This window comes from Suncus etruscus, chromosome 5 (assembly GCF_024139225.1).
Source record: "Suncus etruscus isolate mSunEtr1 chromosome 5, mSunEtr1.pri.cur, whole genome shotgun sequence".
NCBI classification, from domain to species: Eukaryota; Metazoa; Chordata; class Mammalia; order Eulipotyphla; family Soricidae; genus Suncus; species Suncus etruscus.
The window spans coordinates 26,651,149-26,672,103 of NC_064852.1; the positions used below are offsets into that span (position 1 = coordinate 26,651,149).

The following is a 20,955-nucleotide window of genomic DNA, read 5'->3' on the forward strand; positions in this document are numbered from 1 at the left end:
CAGTCAACACACTACAAAACTAAAATAATTAGTATCAATTTTCATTATATACCACTTAATTTCAAGCACATACCCAAACCTTCCCTTACCCAGCTGAGAAATCCCATAAGAGGAGACACCATCCATCCTTTATACCACTGCCTTTGCCATCATTTCCCACCGTCAGATGTAGACAATAGGTCACCGAGAGGTGTGTGTTCTAATAAAACTTTACAAAAATCAAAGAGACCATGATTTGCTGACCAGGCACTCTCTTACCAGGATTAACTTTTAAGATCAAAAATGTCTATCAATACTTAGATGTCACTATTTAACTTAGAACTATCATCACAGGGTTTTTTGTTTGTTTGTTTGTTTGCCTATCGCTTGATCATTGTGTTTCTCTTGTGCAACAGAGAATTAACCATGCAGCCTGGTTACAAATAGGACTCCACAAAGGAGGTTCCTTAAGAATCTTCTACCTACAAACATTAAAGGAGCCACTTCTTATTTTTTACAGAAAGGGTAGACATAACTTGATAAATGGTAATTCTGTATGGTCACATAGGCCAGGAACTGAAAGAACTCAGGAAAGAACTCAGAATAAAAAAACTTATTCAAGGGGCCGGAGAGATAGCATGGAGGTAAAGCGTTTGCCTTTCATGCAGGAGGTCATCGGTTCGAATCCCGGCATCCCATATGGTCCCCCGTGCCTGCCAGGAGCAATTTCTGAGCCTGGAGCCAGGAATAACCCCTGAGCACTGCCTGGTGTGACCCAAAAACCAAAAAAAAAAAAAAAAAAACTTATTCAAGTCTACTACAAAATTGGTTAGCTTCCTTGAGTTAAGTGAAGATGACAGGAACATCAAACATTGTATAATTGTAAAAAAATTTTTAATCTGCAATCCTCTAGTAACATTTTCATTAATTATTTATAAAATGACAGTTTTGAATGGAATTTTGGAAGCAGCTAGACCCATAACACCTCTTAAAAAAAATAATCCCTAAGAAGAAAGAATCTTGCCTAGTCCTTAAAAATACTCCCCAGAAACATCCTAGTATTAAGTCAGAGATTCCAGGGCCACACTTCTTAAGAAGAATTGACTGGTTAATATTATTTCCATGCTTACATGAGAAGCAATACAAAAAAATTTTAATTCTCAGTATGTGTGTATCTGTTTCAAAGAAATTTGTGTCTGGAAGAACAAAATACAAGATGGGAATAGAGCTACACCTTTGTTAAAGTCAAGAACATGGTCTTCTTTAACAATTATTCTAACTTATTATTATGCTCTCTTTTTTAAAAAGGATTTTCCAGATCAAATGAGAGATAAAGGTATGAATGCCTATAAAAATATTTTAGTAAGCTTCCAAGAAAGTGTAAGTGGTATGATAAGTATGATTGTTTTTGCTATCACCTTGATCAAATTATCATCATGCTGATGATAACCAATTCTGGGCACCATTCTACTAAGACCCTAACTCCTAGAAAGCAGATGCTTCCATAGAACAGTCTGTTAGAAATAGAATCACTCAAATATTCTTTAAATGGAAATCAAATCAATAAACAAAAATAGTCCATGTTTAATTAATGCTGGTAATGCACATAAACAGAAAAATTTCAGCGGAATACTTTTATTTTTCTAATTTAGTAGGTCAGTCTGCAAATAAATATCCCCTTTCTCCTTCTGTTTTGGCCCACTCAGTAACAGATGCTGGAAGAAAACATAACCTTTTATGCTTCTGTTAAATTATGGACATATAAACTCATGGGAAAAAGTCATCAACAGAGAAATAGCAGTGTATAATGTGGGGGCTGTGTGTGTGTGTGTGTGTGTGTGTGTGTGTGTGTGTGTGTGTGAAAAAGTCATCAACAGAGAAATAGCACTGTATAATGTGGGGGCTGTGTGTGTGTGTGTGTGTGTGTGTGTGTGTGTGTGTGTGTGAACTAATGGGGTGAAAAAAAAAGACAGAAGACAATAGAGAAGGTAGGGCAGAGTCAGAAAGTTTCCAAAGAGATCTTCCTTTTGAATCCAGAAAATACCTTTTGCAGTTAGGGCTACTTAGTTAAATGCTTGCCTTGATTCAACAATGGCCATCTGCCTCTCACATATTCAACTATGAGAAGTTCTCAAAATCAAACTGATGAAACAGGAACAACTAAGAAAATCTAAGTCACAAAGTCATGTCATAAAATCATTTAATTCATAAAAGTAGAGCTAAAAGCAACCCAAACTCTGTGTTAGATGGAAAGCAATCTTCTTAGGATCATAAACAAGAAAATAGATAGTTTCTGGGCCTTAAAAGTGTCCCCTTGAAATTTCATATTGTTTCTGTTTTTTGTTTTTGGCTAAAGCAACCTTTTGAAATACATGTTCCTTAAAAATGAATCATTTTTAAAAATTAGGTGTTACCTTGCTTATTTTGAGGAAATACAAATAGTCTAAAACAAAGATGGTACTGCAATGATGATTTGATTCAAATGAGCATTTGGACTAAAAAAAGGTTGGATTAGTTTTAAACTAAACAACTGTATCAAATCAATATAAAAGGCTCTAGTTTTCACCATTCCATATCTTTGGAGAAAAAACAATCCAATTTGGGCATATTTTCTCTGGAGTTCAACAAAGGCAATTAAATTTTATTTCTAATTTTCTCTTCCTACTCTCTCCCTTTTAGGAAAGGCAACATGCTTTGAGAATAGTGGTGAGGGAAATAAAACTTGCAAACTCACAGGGGCTTGAAAATTTTATATTCTGATAGGTTACATGTAAACAGTGGTTTATTCTTGTTCCCCAAATCAAATCATATAGCTGTACCCACAATTCCATCACTGAGTAAATATAAGAGCCATTACGCAAGAGAAAAACTCCTGATTAAGGATCTACCTCTGTCTCACTTACACCATTTTCTAAAAAGATTGCACTGATTTCCTCTGAGTTCTTCAACAAGCCCTCCAGCATAATTCTTTAAACATGGCCTTCAATAAATCCCTATTGAATGTTGTATCTCTGTTCTAAAGAACATTCATTCTTCTGCTTCAAATTGCTTGTTTCCATTGCTTCTGATAAGTGGCTTCAAAGGGTAATTATAAGCTATATTTTACTTTTAACCAAAATATTATTACCCATTCTACTTGGCTACCAAAAGAGCAGCTTCTGCACTCAGTGCTAAAAAAAAAAAAAAAAAAAAAAAAAAAAAAAAAAATACGCTTGTCCCAGAAGCTTGTCTAAGGAAATTTTGAAGTCGCACTAAAAAACTAGAAGAGGCCAGCTGGCCGCAATATTCACAGATACCTGATTTTACAAGATTCTGTGAAAAGAGTTCGCCTTTAGATTAGTATTCCTCAAGTGTTTATGAGGGTTGTTTGTCAAACCCCAAATAAGGTGCCTCCTCCCCACAAATTAAAGAATCAAGTTACAATCCATTATTTCATTTCTGACTGTTTTCCTTTGTAATAAGTGAGAAAGTGGATACTGGATAAAAGTCTCTCCTGGGCTAAAAGACTCCACATTAGAGGTTTCAATTAGCTATAAATCAGTTGTCTTTCCTACTGGGGGAGAACAAGAGAAAAGAGAGCAGGGTTAGCTAGAGAAAAAGAACTGCAAGAGCTTCCAAATTAAATTCCGAGATGCCCAAAGCACAGCGAAATGGTTTTTCAAAGGTTGTTTAGGAAAATCAACTCCGCAGAATAAATAAATCCAAACCCCAAAATCTGAGGGCTCCTCTTTCGCCATAACCGCCTACATTTTGAAAACCTTTAAAGACCCGATGAAGAGGTTAGAGACGCTCTTAAACAAAATGTGTGCGCTGCATGCTTTTCCTGCAAGTTCTTAAGCCAAGAGATGTGCCAATACTTGGCACTATTGTTAGGCACACAATGCCTTTTTAAATTTAAGGCTGTAAGCATTAACGACCTCTCATTAAAAAGGCTTTCAAAAATTGGTCACACCATCTAAAAAAAGGGAACAGGTACATCAAGCATATTCAAACACACTCAAAATACGAATCACCCTGATGTGGACCCTAAAACTCAATGCAATTACAATTCCAATCTTTTAATAATGGTTATTTCCTCTCTTTAAAAAAGCACCCAAAAACCAAAAGCAAAACTCTCGTCATTCAGCCAGAGAGAGAAAAAAAAAGTTTATTTTGCAATAAAGCATGATGGAAGAATTCAAGTTGAAACTATCTCGTGTGTCCGCGGTTATGTGTTTGAGTTAATTAATAAAGGAGGACGATCTGGAACAGAAACCATCGGAAAGAACTAGGAGAAAACCCATCAAGGAATCTCTACAGTAAAACTCTAAGTAACGTGATTTTCAATCCTCTCACCTATGTCGGGAAAACGCTAGAATCTATTCCCCCATCCACCCCCACCTGTGTAGCTAGCTGGTCCTTCGCCTGGGTGGAGATAAAAAAATCAGTTTCAACGGAGCAGCTAACATCTATTCGCAAGCGATGCAAAGACCAAAAAGTAAGTTCCGAGTTAGCAGCCCCAGACCCCCAAAGTCGGAATTCGTTGCAACAACACAGAAAAAAAGAAAGGAAGGACGGAAGGAAGAAAGGAAGGAAAGAAGGTAGAAAGGAAGGAAGAAAAAAGGAAAGAAAGAAAGAAAGAAAGAAAGAAAGAAAGAAAGAAAGAAAGAAAGAAAGAAAGAAAGAAAGAAAGAAAGAAAGAAAGGAAGGAAGGAAGGAAGGAAGGAAGGAAGGAAGGAAGGAAGGAAAGAAAGAAAGAAAGAAAGTAAGATAGAAAGAAAGAAAGAAATATAGAAAGAAAGAAAGAAAGAAAGAAAGAAAGAAAGACAGAAAGAAAGAAAAAGGAAGGAAGGAAGAAAGAAAGAAAGAAAGAAAGAAAGAAAGAAGAAAGAAAGAGAGAGAGAAAAGAAAAAAATGAAAGAAAGAAAATAGTGAGAAAGAAAGAAGAAAAGAAAGAAAAGGAAAGGAAAAGAAAAAAAGAGAAAAAAGTCTTTTCCAGTTCCAAACACGAATCCTTTACTTGGACACATTTGCAGACAAAATTTTCCCCCCAGTAAACCACCGCGGTCTCTAAAATTGGAAGGCGAAGATGCCTTCGGCTCGACCGCCCTGAGCGACCCGAAACTAGGGGATTCTGCAAAGCCGCTGAGCTGGGCTCGCAGCACCCGCGCGCGCTCCCCGGGCGGGCGGGACCCGCTATCCCAAATGGGCATGAAAAAGACCTGACAGCCCGGCCCGGCCCTGTCCCGCCTCGCATCAGCTCCAGCATCCCGCAGTCGGGGCCGCGCGGGCCAGAGAGAAGGCTCCCGAGCGGGCCAGAGAAGGCTTGGAGCGCTGCAGAAGGTCGGGGAGGGAGCGCCGCGCGCAAAGGGGGATCGGGGGAAGTCACAGCCCAGCCGTTGACGGCGCGCGGCCCGGGGTGGAGGGGCAGAGGAGAGTCCCCAAGTTACCCAAGTCCTCCGGCAGGCAGCGGAGATCCCCCTCCATTCACCCCAAAGGAGTACTCGGGGACCCTTCCCCACCCCGCTGTCCCAGTCCCAGGGACTGATCGCGCCAGTAGCGAGTTACTCACGGACGGGACGTCCCCGGCCGGGCCCCTTCCTTACCTTGGTGTACTTGATTTCCAGGTTCGGGGTGGGCGAGGGCAGAAGGTGCAGCGAGGCCATGAGCGCGGCGGGGTCGGGCTTCACCTCTCCGGGCATCTCGATCTTACTGGAAGTCATGTTGGTGCCTGTTGGGGGGCCGAGGGGCGCCTGCCCGCGCGGCGTTCGGCTGGTGCGCGCGGTGCGGTGCGGTGCGGTGCGGTGCGGTGCGCGGGCCGGGGGGACGCGCTCGCCTGTATATAGGCAGGTGTCAAGCTCTGGGGGCGTTTCTTATTGGACGTGAGGGCAGAGGCGCGGGGGGCTGGTCCGTCCTCCCTCCCTGGGACGCCTGGGTGCAGCCCCCCTCTGTTTTGCATAAAGCTCCGCGCCCACGGTCAAGGGTGCCCCACGCCCCGCTGCTGTTCGGCCTCGACGGCATCTGGGGGAACCCCCAACTCACCCACAGCCCGCCACCCCTGCACGGCTGCACCCCATCTTCCTCCCTCCACCCATACACCCCGACGCCCGCTGCACCCGGACTCTAAAGCGGGAAAGGATGGAGACAACCTGGGCTGGTGTGGGAAGGGGGACGACGCGGGGGGCAGGCATGAGGAGATTAGATTCCCCGACACCCCTTTTCTTTCCCAGCGGAGCCCACTTTTCTTTTCTCCCTTTGCCGGGGTATGCTTGCTTGCTACCTCTCCTGCTCTCTCTCTCTCTCTCTCTCTCTCTCTCTCTCTCTCTCTCTCTCTCTCTCTCTCTCTCTCTCTCTCTCTCTCTCTCTCTCCTCTCATTCTCTCTCCTTTCTCTCTCTTTTTCTCTCATTCTCTCTCTCCCTCTCTCTCTCCTCTCATTCTCTCTCTCCTTTCTCTCCTCTCTCATTCTCTCTCATTCTCTCTCTCCCTCTCTCTCTCTCCTCTCATTCTCTCTCCTTTCTCTCCACTCTCTCATTCTCTCTCCTCTCATTCTCTCACTCCTTTCTCTCCTCTCTCTCTCTCTCTCTCTCTCTCTCTCTCTCTCTCTCTCTCTCTCTCTCTCTCTCTCTCTCTCTCTCTCTCTCACACACACACACACACACACACATCCTTTTTTTCCTCCTCGGGACAGTGTAGACAGTGCAGGGTGCGGCCCAAGGGTCGGGGACCCACAAAGTGGCGTGAGCTTCCCGACTCACCTCTCCCAGCAAAGGGAGGCTCGCTCCCCGCGAGTGGATCATTGCTGCGCCGGCCTCTCTATAGGTTTCTGTCGCCCACGGCTGCCCCCTGCCGGCCTGAAGCACCCCGTGAGGCGTTAGGGGATAGCGGGGTCCAGGACTCCCCTCGAGGGACGCACGGATGTGGCCTTGGCCCCCCGGTTCCTTTTCTGCTCCTTATCATCTCTCTTTTCCACTTTCGTTTCTTCTCCATTTCCCCCCACCCAAACACCTTTGGAGATGTATTTGCAACGCTGCAATGTCCACAGCTATCCTGGGTTCCTAATTGCTTTGGATCTGACAAGCATCTGTTCCCCTCTCCATCTTTACCTCCTAATTTAAACGTTTCTGTAGTCCCTCCAATAGAGCTTCCAGGTTAGCACGTACATCACGAGCCTGGCACCCCATCCCAGAATGGACTTTGGTAAAGGCAGGATAAACCTGGGGACTCATGCAAAGACCTTTTTATGAGCTGTTTCCTTTTCCCTTCCAAGTTGGAGAGGGGCCTGCTGATTTTTATCTTAGGTGCCACTTTCTAAATGGAGCCCTTAGAGTCTATTTCTAGCTTGTATCTGGCTCAACTCTTGAAAGTTTAATAGTCGAAATAAGCAAAAATACTTTATTCTAAAATAAGGTTTAATAAAGTAACTTCCACCTCACAGTCTCCAAAGGATCTCCCCACGATTAACTGAATGGATTGTTTATATTGAATACCCTTATACCTTAGATTAAGCTCTTTAGGGCAGGGGGCTTTATGGTTAAGAAATGTGCCTTAACAAAACAATTTATGAGATAAATTTTCGTTAAAGTCTTGGGTGGGAGGTGGGTGCTAGAGATGGAACTGAAGAATGAAAGGAAGCTCTTGGAGTTTGCTAAGGAAAGAGGAGCCAGCAACAGTGAAGATATTCAAGTCTCTGAACAAGCGAAACAAGTTTCCAAACATGCCTGGATTTCAAAAGGGACAAGAGGCTTACCCTCAAAGAGCTTGAAATTCTCCCCAGGTCTGGAACTGAATCATTGACTCGGAAACTTTGGAGGGAAACCAGAAGAGAAAATTTCTCTATCAACTTGCTGCACCACGCAAGAGCTCAGCTATTTGGAGAAGTTGACCTTTGAGCTGAACCTGCAGGGGAGGTCAGGGATGAACCAAAAGGGAAGGGGAATAGGAAGAAGAGAGTTCCAGAGCAAAAAGCTGTGCTGAGTGGCTGCGAGGAGATGATGAGGCTGACATGGCAACTGAATCCAAGTTATCTGGCTCCTGATTCCTATAAAACCAAGAAGCCATCTAAAAAGTCTGAGGAAAAAATAGAGGGATCTGTTGAAATTAATATGATAACTTACTATTTCCAGAAAAAGACTACCACAAACTAGAAACCATTCATTTATGCTCTTTTCAAACTGTATGTGGCATTTCACCATCCCAGAAATAATCTCTTCCTCCACGTCCTCCTCTTCCCTATAATTAATTGCTATTATTATTATTACTAATATTACAGCACCGAGGTCACACCTGCAGGACAATGCTCTTTTGCTGAGCCATATATAGGATTAGGGCTTTTTGCTCTTAATTCATCTCTTGCTAAAGCCAGTCCCATTATCACGACTTGGAAATCCCTCTCAATGGAGGAACAGAACCCAAGAACAATGAAATTATTAGCAGTTTGGTGGGGCAAAGCAGATGAAAAGATACCCTTCTTCTCAAGGCAGTAAAGGATCTCTGACTTCTTACAAACTAAACCTCCTCAAAGGTCTAGAACAGTGACAGATGGCAGACCCGTTTGAATGGCTCCCTGATGGCTGCTTTGGCTTAAAACTTCACTCTCCAACTAGACAGTTAATCGATCAGTCCAGGAACTGTTCCTTCTAATTCTTGTGTGCCTCCCTATATTTCGAGGACAGTGCAGAGCACATAGTAACAATCTAATAAAATTTTTTATTGATGTGAGCAAAACACAAGATAATCCCACAGTACCTCTTACTATATCCACTTTAAGTAAACTAACTGTCCTATACTCTCTAATTAAGTACAATTTTCTCAAAATTAAAATAAATCAAAGGAAGTGAGAAAGAAGAAAAATGTCTGTCACAGAGACAGGCAAAGGAGATGGAAGGAGGGAGGATGGGAGGAAAACTGGGAACATTGGTGGCAAGAAATGTACACTGATGTTGGGTGTTGTATATGGTATACTGAAATTCAATCATAAATAACTGTTTTAAAACATCCAACTGTATTATGAACAACTTTTAAACCAAGGCATTTAAATAGTAATTAAAAATTTAAAATAAATAAATAATCCAACCATTGGCTATTTTATTGGAGTAAGGTTTGATTTTGTTTATGATGTTGATCTATAGTTAAGTAATTAGTCTGTTTGATAAACTTGGTCTGTCACTCCATTTATGCTCCTTTTTCCAAAGGTTATTTCATGGATGTTTTTAAATTTTTATTATTCAGGGCATTTAGCTCTTGGTATCAAGTCTTCAAATAAATATTTGAGCAAGACTTTGCAAAAACAAACAACAGTGATTTACAACTAATCTTTCATTATGCATCTTCTTGATTTGTGTTCTTAGGACTTATTTTTCTAGTACTTTTTAAGACTTCCTTAAAACTATATTATCATGCATCCTTATTCTTTACCCCTTTTTAATCATGTTTCAGTATATATATATTTAAATTTTCTTTACCATTTTTATTGAAGTACTGGGATTTATAATGCTTATTTATACTATTTATGATATGTATTAGCTTTTTTTACTTTATGAATTTCACAATGTTGGAAATCCTCATCTTTAACACAATTTTCTTCAGCTTTCTTGCATTTTAAATTTTAGTCTTTTTCTTGATTTGGTTAAGGAACATTTTTTACCATCCTCTGTTTCTCTTGCCTACCCTCCCCATCTGTAATTATGTATTGTCTAGGATATGTCTTGTTTAAATGTCTTTGCACAAGGGAAATGTGAACTACTGCATGGTCTATTTATTTCCCCATGAAAACTATTTATTAGGCCTTATGGAGCCAATATCCTGAAGTTGGAATGGAGACAAATAAATTCTTGCCTCATATTTCCTCACCTAAAGAAAAGAATGCAAAGTGTAGTTTTCATGCTTTATGTGTAGTCTGACTTTCAGTTATGAAATCATATAGAAATTTAGACTACTTTTTTGTTGTTTACATTGGGGAAAACAGTTTTTGTTCAATTGAGAAATGTACTTCAGAAGTCAATGGAGAAAACTGGTGCACAAAGATTTCCTCCAACCAAGGAACATTTTGGGTTTTGACAATAACCGAATGTCCAGCTGGAACTTGAAGCCTTCACCATGTCCAGGGCTAGCTCAGCCTCAGGTGGCCCTGCTTAATTGCCTTCCTATTCCCATTACTAACCATGATGACAGGCCTACCTTTTCTATCAGATACACTGGCATTTCAATTTATCTGCAAAAATAAATCACACATTATAGCATTTTCCGCTCCTGGGTTAATTGAATCAGTTCCCTAAATGTCTAAGTCTAATGATATGAAAGGGACACATTGTTTAAAATATTTTTCTAAATCAGGGCCCTTGGGTTGCATGCAGAAATGAGCTCAGAGTTTATTTCAGATATAAGTGTTTCCTAATGATCTCATTCATCTCATCCGGGTTATGCTCAGCTACTTTAATTGAAATGTTTCCTGAAAACACTAGCAGAAAAGCTTGGTGCAAGGTGTATTTATAGAGAGACAGCATTTAACTTATTAGTTAAAGCATAAAAGAGTTTTACATATTTTATATATGTATTATGAAGTGTCTGTAAAATAAGTTGACTTATATTTTCTAATATTATATTTTCTAATAAGTTGACTTATATTTCTTTTTGGGATATAGTGCTCATTGATTATCCTTTTTCTTTCCAACATAGAGAAAAGTTTGAGATTATAGTATTTATTAACCATAAAAAATTTCTACCTGTAAGTCCCTGATGACCTTAAGTAGCCTCTGGTTACTGTAGCCTATGAAAAGGCATATTTATAGTTGCAGAGCTTAGATTCTTAGTTGGCTAAGTCTCCAAATTTTATGTTTTGAAACACAACAGCTTTTCTTCTTTTAAAATGTATCCTCCAAGTTTGAGAACCACAAGAGGCTATTTTAAGAATGGGGTACTGAGGGATCTTGGGGTTCTGTGGGCCGAATGGAGACTCAGAAAGTACTCTCTGGGTCTTATGGGGCTACCAAGCTGTGGAATGAAGTCTCCACATCCTTTAGAGCAGGAATGCCTCTAAGGAAACACCGACAGCATTTTAAAAAAATACATCAATTGCTTTACAAAAAAAAAAAAAAAAAGAACAGAAACTAGATTCATCTTTGTTGTAAAGTCCAATGCCATTTCAGATATGTATTACAGATTTAAATGCCGGTGCAGAGGAGCTCAGTACTTTATCAATAATCAAACTCAATGGGCCTTGGGACAAAAGTATAGTGCCGCAGCATTTTTCTGATCAGAGGAAATGCATTAGCTCCCTCTACAGCTGATGGCATGTAAGTGCATACGAATATTGTTCATTCTAAAGTAACGGCTAGATTCAATGTGTTCTTTTAAAATGTTAACTATTTTGAATTTGTTGGGAGGGAACATATCTCAGGAGACACACAAATTTTGTACCATAGGTTAGGAGAGAGACTTTCAACAATAGATAGACCTTTTGACTTTTGGGAAGGAATACATTTCATTAGGCAAATTTACCATAGAAATTGAAGTACTGGGACCAGTTAGTACAAAGGGGCAAGGCATTTGTCTTCCATATTGTCAACACTGATTGGATCCCAACACCACATATGGCTCCAGATTCTTGTTAGGAGTGATCCCTGAGCACAGAATCAGGAGTAAGCCTGAGCACTGTCAGATGTGGCCAAACCCCTCACCTCCAAGGAAATATGGGAAAAAATAGAAAATTAAGTACTTGTAAAAAAAAAATGACCCACTCACACAGCATGTTAGTGCATGAAATGTTACAGAAAATGTCATATATTGGTCTGCGTGTCATACTAAAAATTACTATTTGTAACATGGTGAGTGAAAAAGTACAACTAATAGGAAAGCTCTCTAGAATCATTTTTTGCTTATCTAATTAAATTGGATTATTTTGCTTTATGCTCAAAGGTTTATATTTTCTTTGTAGTTTCAAAATCATTCATATCTACACATAACTCTTAAGAGCTTATAACTTTAGAATTTTTTTACTCGTAAACATCAGCTTTTCCCCCAAGTTTGCTGCTTTTGTACAGAAATTTCTCTAATGCAACTTAGAACATAGCTCACTTGAGCCCTGTATTATTGGAAAAGTGATTCATGTTTATGTTTATTGAAAAATGTAGCTCAATAATTATTGCTACCCTCTTTTACATGCTGAAATGAAACACTGAAGAGGTAATGAACATTTTACATGTCTTGGCAACAGAAGGAGATGCCAGTTTTCCACTTCTCAAGAGCAAGTAGCAAAAAGTGGAAGACACACAGAATGAGAGCACAGACATTGAATTTGGGTATCCAGAGCCAAACTATAGAGAAGGTCTTTGCAGAACATTCTCTTTTCAGAGCATATGAGTGGGTTTTTTTGTTTTGTTTTTACTGTTTTGATAAACCTGGATTTTCCCCCTAACAAATAACTTTAGTTAAACAAATATTTATAATAATAATAAACCAATCAAAGAGGAAAAAAAAAAAACCCAAAGACTCATTGATTGTGTATCCTGAGCCAAGCGTTGACAAAGATTATTCTATGGAGAAAAATGTGTTAAATGATGTTAACTATATGGGACTCATTCAAGACCCATGAAAGTCGGAATAAGCTGTAGAGTACAAATGAAAGAAGCTGTCAGAAGGAGAGTATAGGTACAATTTTTGACAGGGATCTCCAAGAAAGTATTCAGGGGGTGTAGTGCCTTTCCTAGTGATGCTTAACCTCAAAATATGGCAGTTTAATATGAGGGCCTGAGATTACAGTGCTTGGGAGACTGTGTGCTTTCAGAAATTATACCAGGGTTAGCCCAGTCAGTCAATTACCAGGAATGGTACCAGATCCCCTAACCCAGGGGTGGCGAACAAGTTCGACACAAAGAGCCAAAATTTTAAACTGTGGGAGTCAAAGAGCCACACCACGCAGTGACCTTCCAAAAACAAACGAACACTCACACAAAAGTATATAATTTTAACAATAGTCTATTAAAAACATATTGCATTTTGCCATTTTGAGTGAGGGTAAAAATCCTGTTTGCCCCCCCTGCTCTAAAAAATGTATGGAAGTCCTCCCCCAAGAAAATTATTTAATTTGTAGCCAGAGATGTATATCAGAGGTAGAACATTAGCCTTATGTGTGTGAGACACTGAGTTTGATCCAGAGTTGTATATACATGCACACACACATACACACACACACACAACTTTCCAAAGCAAGAAGTCCTTCGACATCTTTTAATGCAGAAATAATGGAATAAAGTAAGTTTTAAAATTTTGAAATTTTGGGGTTTTTATTTTTTGGAGGAGCACATCCAGTGGTGCTTATGGGTTACTCCTGGCTTTGCACTCAGGGATCACTCCTGGCGGGCTCGGGGGACAATATAGGATGGCTGGGATCAAACCCAGGTCAGTTGCATGCAAGGTGAATGCTCTACCTGCTGTGATATTTCTCCAGCCCCCTAATATTTTGAGTTTTAAATAAAAATACATTCTATTAAATTTTGAAATCCCCCAAAGCAAAATATTTGGAGTCCAGTACACATCCCCATTCAAGTTAAATGTTCCTCACCTTTAGAATAGAAATAGTCAGAGGAATAAGTGGGGGTGGGGTTATGAAGGACTGTTTCATTTATATATACATATATATATATATAATTTTTATTGAGGCCAATGTGAATTAAAAATCTTTCAGTTTATTTAAGGTACATAGTGGCAGTAAATTAGGGCAATTCCCCACCTTTGGTGTTGACCTCTCATTGCCCCTGTTCCCAGCATGCATCCCATATCTCCCTCTTTTGTCTCTGGACTGCTAGTGTATCAGGTCCCTTTGTTTTTGTTTAGTTTTGTTTTTTTGGATTTAGAGGGGCACACCTGATGAAGCTCAGAGATTACTCTGGCTATGCTCCTGACTTGGGGGACCATATGGGACGCCGGGAATTGAACCTAGGTCTGTCCTGGGTCAGCTGCATGCAAATGCCCTACTGACTTTGGGTTGGGTATTTATGTCTAATCATTTTTTTAATTTCCACTCAATGCTCATGAGACTGCTTTACCCTGGTACCATTCACTTTATTTTTTCAATTCGTAGGAAGATATTGAAATATGAGGCAGAACAAGATGATTCATGCTCTATGGTTCTGTTAAAAAGAAGAAGAAGGAGGAGGGGGGAGGGATGAGGAGGAGAAGAAGGAGTAGGAGGAGAAGAAGGAGGAGGGGAAAGACGAAGAGAAGGAGGAGAAGCAGGAGGAGGAGGAGGATAAGAAGGCGAGAAGGAGGAGAGGAGGAAAAGAAGGAAAGGAGGAGGAGAAGGGAGAAGATGAAGAGAAGGAGAAGCAGGAGGAGGAGAATAAGAAGGAGAGGAGGAGGAGAGGAGGAGAAGGAGGAAAGGAGGAGAAGGAGAAGACAAGAAGAGGAAGAGGAAGAATAGGAAGAGAAAGAAGAAGAAAAGAAGAAGAAGGAGAAGAAGGAGGAGGAGGAGGAAGAAAGTGGGTGGGAGCTCCTGTCTAGAAGCTATACATATAAATTTAAAAAAGAAAAAAGGAAAAATAAGAAAAATTTAAAAATAAATAAATAAAAGGGAGGGGCTGGTGTGGCAAGATTTGTTTTGTTTTGTATAGGAATAGTAAGTATTGAGAAAATTAGAAAAGAAATTCCCTTGGCCTAAGAGCTACAGGTGTCTCCACCATTAAAGCATACGGTCATGAGACCAACTACAGGCTCTGGACATGTTCATTGTCGAACCCCAAGGTCTTTCTTTATGGTGCCAGGAAATGTTCTGCTCTATTGTGGTTGTCAAAGTTAGTCCTTTGTATTAGAGATCTTGGTTTTTACACAGATCCTAGGATGAAGTCTAGATGTGCTCAATCACGGTTGTTGCAGTCAGTCTTCTGTAATTAGTGATCTTGGTTTTTGCACAGATCAAAGGACACAATGTCTTCTGCATCTAGCTCATTATTAGGTAATGAGCTAGGGCAACCTGCCCTTAGATAAAGTTGTTACTGTTTTCTCGTATGAACCTACCTTGGGAAAGTTGGTATCAGAGTGCTATAAAGGACTCCCCTGAGTGGGAGGGGGGTTACTTTCTGATGCTGCTGCAGGGAACTGTGCCAGTTCCAAGGTTGGGATCCGGAGTTTGAGGTTGAATGGTCAATGTTTGATCACCCGAGGTCTAAGTCGAGTCTCCATGACATATGTTCAGAGTGAAAGGCACCCCTGTATTATATTTATGAGTTTTTAATCCCTAGTAGATAAGAACTTGTTTCTATACATAAGATTTCCCCCATTTTAGTGTGCCTATACAAAAAAGAAACAATGCCATATTATATTGTTGGTGCATTTGAGGGTAAAAATGACAAGCTGTACAATCTCTGTGCCCTGGTTTTGACTTGAACTTTTAGAAGGACTATTTATTTTTCCCTAATTGAGAAGAAAAGAGTTTATTCCTCTATCTAATGCTTATATATCTTCTACTGATAAATGTCATCAGCTCATTCCTGCTTAGAGGTCATTGGTTTTCTGCCAGATTTTAATCACATAGGGTGCTTTTAAAAAATATGGTTGTTTAGCTTCATTTCTTGTGATTTCATAGTCCTAGATACAACTATCTAGTTTATCTAGATAGACAGTCTAGATAGATATCTAGATAGATAGTCATAGATAGAACTAATAGAATCTAGAATTAATAGATCATCAAAATATTAAATTGGTTTTGGAGCCACACATAGAACACCTGCTTGGTGTTCTGGAGACCATCCAGTGCCTGGATTGAACCTAGATATCTCACATGTAAAGCATGTGCTCAAACCCTTTGAACTATCTTCCCAACCCCAAAGGCACTAGTATTTTTAATAGAAATGTCTGGTGCAGGTAAGGCACAGTCTGATTTGAGAACTGCTGTTAACTCTGTGGGGTAAAATCGAGTCTATACTAACTCTACTACCTGTATTGGAAAAGTGGATTTTAGGCTTCTCACTTGGAAGTGCTCTTTAATTTGCTATTTTTAATTTACTATTTGAAAAACACATCAAGCCTCAAATGGATTGACCTTTTTGCTAATGTATTTCACCTAAATTAACAGAGGCAATTAACGAATTTATATTGGGATTGTGCACTTTCCAATTCACATTTATCAACTCTTAAATGCTTGATCTGGTGTTGCAGCTTAAATTTTTTATTATTACCCTTTAAATCTGAAGAAATGCCTTACATCTAATTAGTCAAACTTACATATTCAGTTAATAGATTCATTATGAGTTAATAAATATGGAGACAGAGCCAGGGCACCATCTGCTTGCCAGTTGAAAGAATTCAAAACTCTGCTATGAAAAAGAAAGATGTCTGTTATGAAACAAAAATAGCTTAAACTTTTAGTTTTACTACTTCTGGCCACTAATGCTCTTGAGTTTTATGTTCCTATTAACATAAGAAATACAATGTTTTATACATATATATTTTAAAAGGGGGGCTGGAGAGATAGCATAGAGGTAAGGAGTTTGCCTTTCATGCAGAAGGTCGGTGGTTCGAATCCTGGCATCCCATATGTTCCCCTAAGCCTGCCAAGAGTGATTTCTGAGCATGGAGCCAGGAGTAACCCCTGAGTGCTGCTGGGTGTGACCCCCCCCAAAAAAAAAGAAAAGAAAAGATAGGCCTCCCAATTCTCACCACAGGCTGTGTTCTTTACACTGACTGTATAGAAAGAGGAGGTACAATAAATGCACCCCATATACCCCTCAACCCAGGCACTTTGCCTGGTCTGTATTGTGAATTGGGGGACAAAAAATAAAAGAAATACAATGTATTATCTGCACATAACTCTCTTTCTATAAAAATATGGGTTTCAGGATTTTAAAAGAAAACAAACACATATATTTAAAGACACCTTTTTTTCTTGTTTTCTTTTGTTTTTGTTTGTTGTTTGTTTTTCAGGCCACACCCATTTGATGCTCTGGGGTTACTCCTGGCTAAGCGCTCAGAAATTGCCCCTGGCTTGGGGGGACCATATGGGACGCCGGGGGATCGAACCGTGGTCGTGATCTTTCCTTGGCTAGCGCTTGCAAAGCAGACACCTTACCTCTAGCGCCACCTCGCCGGCCCCTGAAGACACCTTTTAATATAAATATGTACAGGTCTAGATCACCATTCAAATGATTTTTATTAAAAAATTTTAAAAAATAAATTCATTGAGAAAGTTATTATTGAAAGTCATAGCCTTTAACTTACTATAGTATACTTCAAGATCATTCCAAATTAGGGGCCGAAGAGATAGCACAGCGGTAGGGCATTTACCTTGCATGTGGCCAACCTAGGACAGACCTAGGCTCAATTCCCAGTAACCCATTTGGTCTCCTGAGCCTGCCAGGAGTGATTTCTGAGTGCAGAGCCAGGAGTAACCACTGAATGCTATGAATTGTAGCCCCAAAACAAAAACAAACAAACAAACAAAAAACAACAAGATCATTCCAAATCCATGTGGTTTTACATATTTGCTCAGGCATGATTTGGGGAGCTGGATCTTCCAGGAATTTTTTAATATTTAAAATCTAGATAATTTAGAATAAAATAAATTTCCAAGTTACTTTCAGTTCTTAAAATTATGGCTTCCTACTTATCTATAAAGTAAAGGACATTATTTCCCAATTATAAAAATGTCAAAAGTTCAAAAGGTGGGTGAGGACTACAGTATTAAAAATGTTATTTTTCAAAGAAGCAGTATTCTGAGGAAATAAATTTTTGTGTTTGTTTTTTCTTTATTTGGAGGTGATGTCACAAACAGTTCTTAGAGTTTATCCTGGATCTGTCTGTGCTCAGGGTCACTCCTGGTGGTGCTTTGGGGATCCTATGCAATTTTGGGGATATAACCCAGGTTGGCTACATTTAAAGCAAGGGCATTACCTGTACTTAACTAATGATTTTATTACTAGAATCCAAAAATAACTTCTAAAGCATATTTTATATTTCACGTTAAAGCAAAAGTTGAACAGGAGATTGTGACATTTGTCACATGACAATATGACAGTAAGCATATTTAAACAAGTATATTTGAGTACTCTGTTGGACATAAAGAAGTTTTACTCTACTCTCCCTTCACCATGTGTCACTTCTCCCTGACTCCCATGCTCTGGAAAGCCCCCATGTCACCTCTTGAAATTGCGGGAATGTTAGCAAGTCCATGCTAACATTCCTTCTACTTCCACTTCACTCCATAAAAACTTCACCTCTTCTATTCCACGAACTCTAAGTCTCTCTGGCTTTGATATCTTGCCTCAAATACCTCTACAATAACTCTTTACAAAAATAGAATCATTAGTTATTCTCCTACAGAAATATAAGGAATAGCTCCATTTTCAGACAATTGGGAATCTGAATCTCAAATTACAGAACTCACAATTTTTTAAGCAATGAAGAAATAAAGAAATTCACTTGTTCTAGTAGACAAACAAGGACACTAGTCCTGCCAAATCAACAAGCTCAAATAAAGCCTCAACCCAAATCGATGAGAAACTTAAAGCAATGCTCCATTCATTGATCATGGAAATAAGACATCCATTGGAAGAACAGATCAACTAAGTGAAAGATAAACTGATCCAGGGTATCAAAGAGTCCATACAAATGGAAGGAGTTAAAACATACAATAGCCAGTCATAACAATCCACTATGCTAAGAATAGTATTAGTGATACTGAAAGCAAAATACTGGCCATCACCAAAAATGAAGTGACAAAAGAGATAAACAAATGAAAAAAATATAAGATTTGTGATCAAAAAATGGAGAGGGAAAGAATGGCTGGCAGAAGAAATAATCCCCCCAAATAATTGTCTTGATCTGGAGAGAGGTTCTTGCAGATTCAAGGTGCCCAAAGAGTTGCAAACAAAATAATCTCAAACAAAACACCACCAAAACACATAGTAATCAAAATGGTAAAATCAAAAAACAAAGACAGATAATTTAAAGGATCAAGAGAGAAAAAATACCTCAAATATAAGGGAGACAACATAAGAATCACAACAGACTTTCCATGTGGTATCTTCCAAGACAGGAAAAAGTGGAATGACATATTCAAAATATTGAATGAAAGATTTTTCCAGCCAAGAGTCCACTACCCTGTGAAGCTATCATTTAGACTTGAAGGAGGAACAACAACTTTTTCAGATAAGTAAGAACTGGCAACATTTGCAATAATGAAACCGATCCTCCAAGAATTACTAAAAGGCCATCTATAAAGAAAACACAAAGCTTGCCAAAAGTAGCTAGATTCCACATAGACATATATAGAAAAAAATGGCAACACAGCACTATATATCATTACTGTTTCTCAATATCAATGGAGTAAACTCCCAATATCAATGGAATAATAAGGCACAGAGTATCTGCATGGGTCAGGAAAAAAATTAATCCATCTACTGCCTATAGAAAGCATACCTAAATCTAAAGAATAAATAAAAATTCAGAGCAAAAGGATGGACATCAGTCATACAAACCAATGGAAGAAAAAAAACTGAGACAACCATACTATATCAGACCTAAAAACATTCAATATAAAGAAGGTATTAAAGACTGTAATGAAATCTATTGATGAAGGGAACAAATAGCTCAAGAAAATACTATCATCAACATTTATGCACCAACTGAAGGACTAGTAAAGTTTAGAAACTTTCTACTAAAAAACCTAAGAAAACATATTGGCAGAAACACAGTATTTTCTCAGGAACTGGGGTTGTTTCCAGATTCTGACTATTAGGAATAGTGCTGCAATGATCATAGGAATGCAGAGAGATTTAAAACATTTTATTTTGTGGGCTCCAACAGTATATTCCTAGGAGTGGTGTTGCTGGTTCATATGAAAGCTCAATTTTTAGTTTTTTGAGGTATATCCATATTGTTTTTTTTTAATATTCGTTTTTATTTTATTATTATAATAATATTTTTTGTTTTGACCAACGTGGATTACAAATCTTTCACAGTAATATTTTAGGTACATATTGACATTGAATCAGGGGAATTCCCACCACCAACGCTGTCCTCCCTCCATCCCCGTTCCCAGCATGCATCCCATATTCTCCTCCTTTATCCCCCCAAGCTGCTAGTATAAGTGGTCCCCTCTGTATCTAGCTTGTTGTAGAATAGGCATTGATTCTGTTGTCATTGGCTTTGGATTTGGTGTTTAAGTCCAATTATTTTTATTACTACTTAGTGATCATACAAATGTTTGGTCTTAGAACCCTTCATTATTTCCCCCCTCAATTTGAGAGGCAGAACAAGATGGTTCAAGTTGTGTGGTTCTGTTTGAAAAAAAATAATAAAATGGGGTAAAATTTAAGAGAAGAAAGGGGAAAAGGAAGAGAAACCCAACAATACAAAAGGAAAAATTAAACAAAAAATCCAAAAAGCACCGCAGCAATAAAGAAACCACCACACAATAACCATGGTCCTGAAATAAAAACAAAACAAAGCACAAAAATATGAAAACAACACCAACAATAACAAAATCAATAAAAGTTATTTTTTGCTGCTTCTTTTTTTTCCTGCATAGGCACATTAAATATTGGGGAAATTAGAAAGGGAATTTCCTTGGCCTAAGAGATACAGGGTTTCTCCGTCCATGAAGTATACTGTCATGGGAATAACTACCGCCTCCATACATGTTCATTTACTCTCCCCTATGTCCTTTCGTGGTGTATGGAAAACTTCTGCTTCATCATGGATGATAAAATCAGACCTCTGTCTAGAGATCTTGGTCTCTGCACAGATCAAAGAACGGAGCCTATGAAGTCCTCTTTCTTTACAGTTCTAGAAGTTCTGTTCCATAATTGTTGTTTTAATCAGTCTTCTGTAGTTGGTGGTCTTTGTTTTTGGACTGATCAAAACCACTGGACCAATCAACATTTCAAAAGGCAATGAATGAGAGTCCCTTTCTCCCCCAAATCTGTGTCAGTACTGGTTGTTATTGTTCTTGTTAAGTGACTGTATATCTAGTGACATATATATTATATATTATAAGAAATATCTTA

The 20,955-nt window shown here is 39.0% G+C and overlaps 2 protein-coding genes and 1 non-coding gene across 3 annotated transcripts in view; 2 read left to right on the forward strand and 1 right to left on the reverse strand.

Annotated features, from left to right (window-relative positions):
• Positions 1–5,681, reverse strand: part of ALDH1A2 (aldehyde dehydrogenase 1 family member A2) — a 102,446-nt gene extending 96,765 nt beyond the window's left edge. The window contains exon 1 of the mRNA XM_049773659.1: positions 5,565–5,681. Coding sequence (XP_049629616.1) covers positions 5,565–5,681 — 117 coding nt within the window. The remainder of the gene's footprint in view (positions 1–5,564) is intronic.
• AQP9 (aquaporin 9) overlaps positions 1–20,955 on the forward strand; it is an 837,480-nt gene that overhangs the window by 686,711 nt on the left and 129,814 nt on the right. The window lies entirely within an intron of this gene.
• LOC126010052 (small nucleolar RNA SNORA51) lies at positions 16,593–16,725 on the forward strand. The gene has a single exon (XR_007496191.1). It is a non-coding gene; the product is annotated as a small nucleolar RNA SNORA51 (small nucleolar RNA).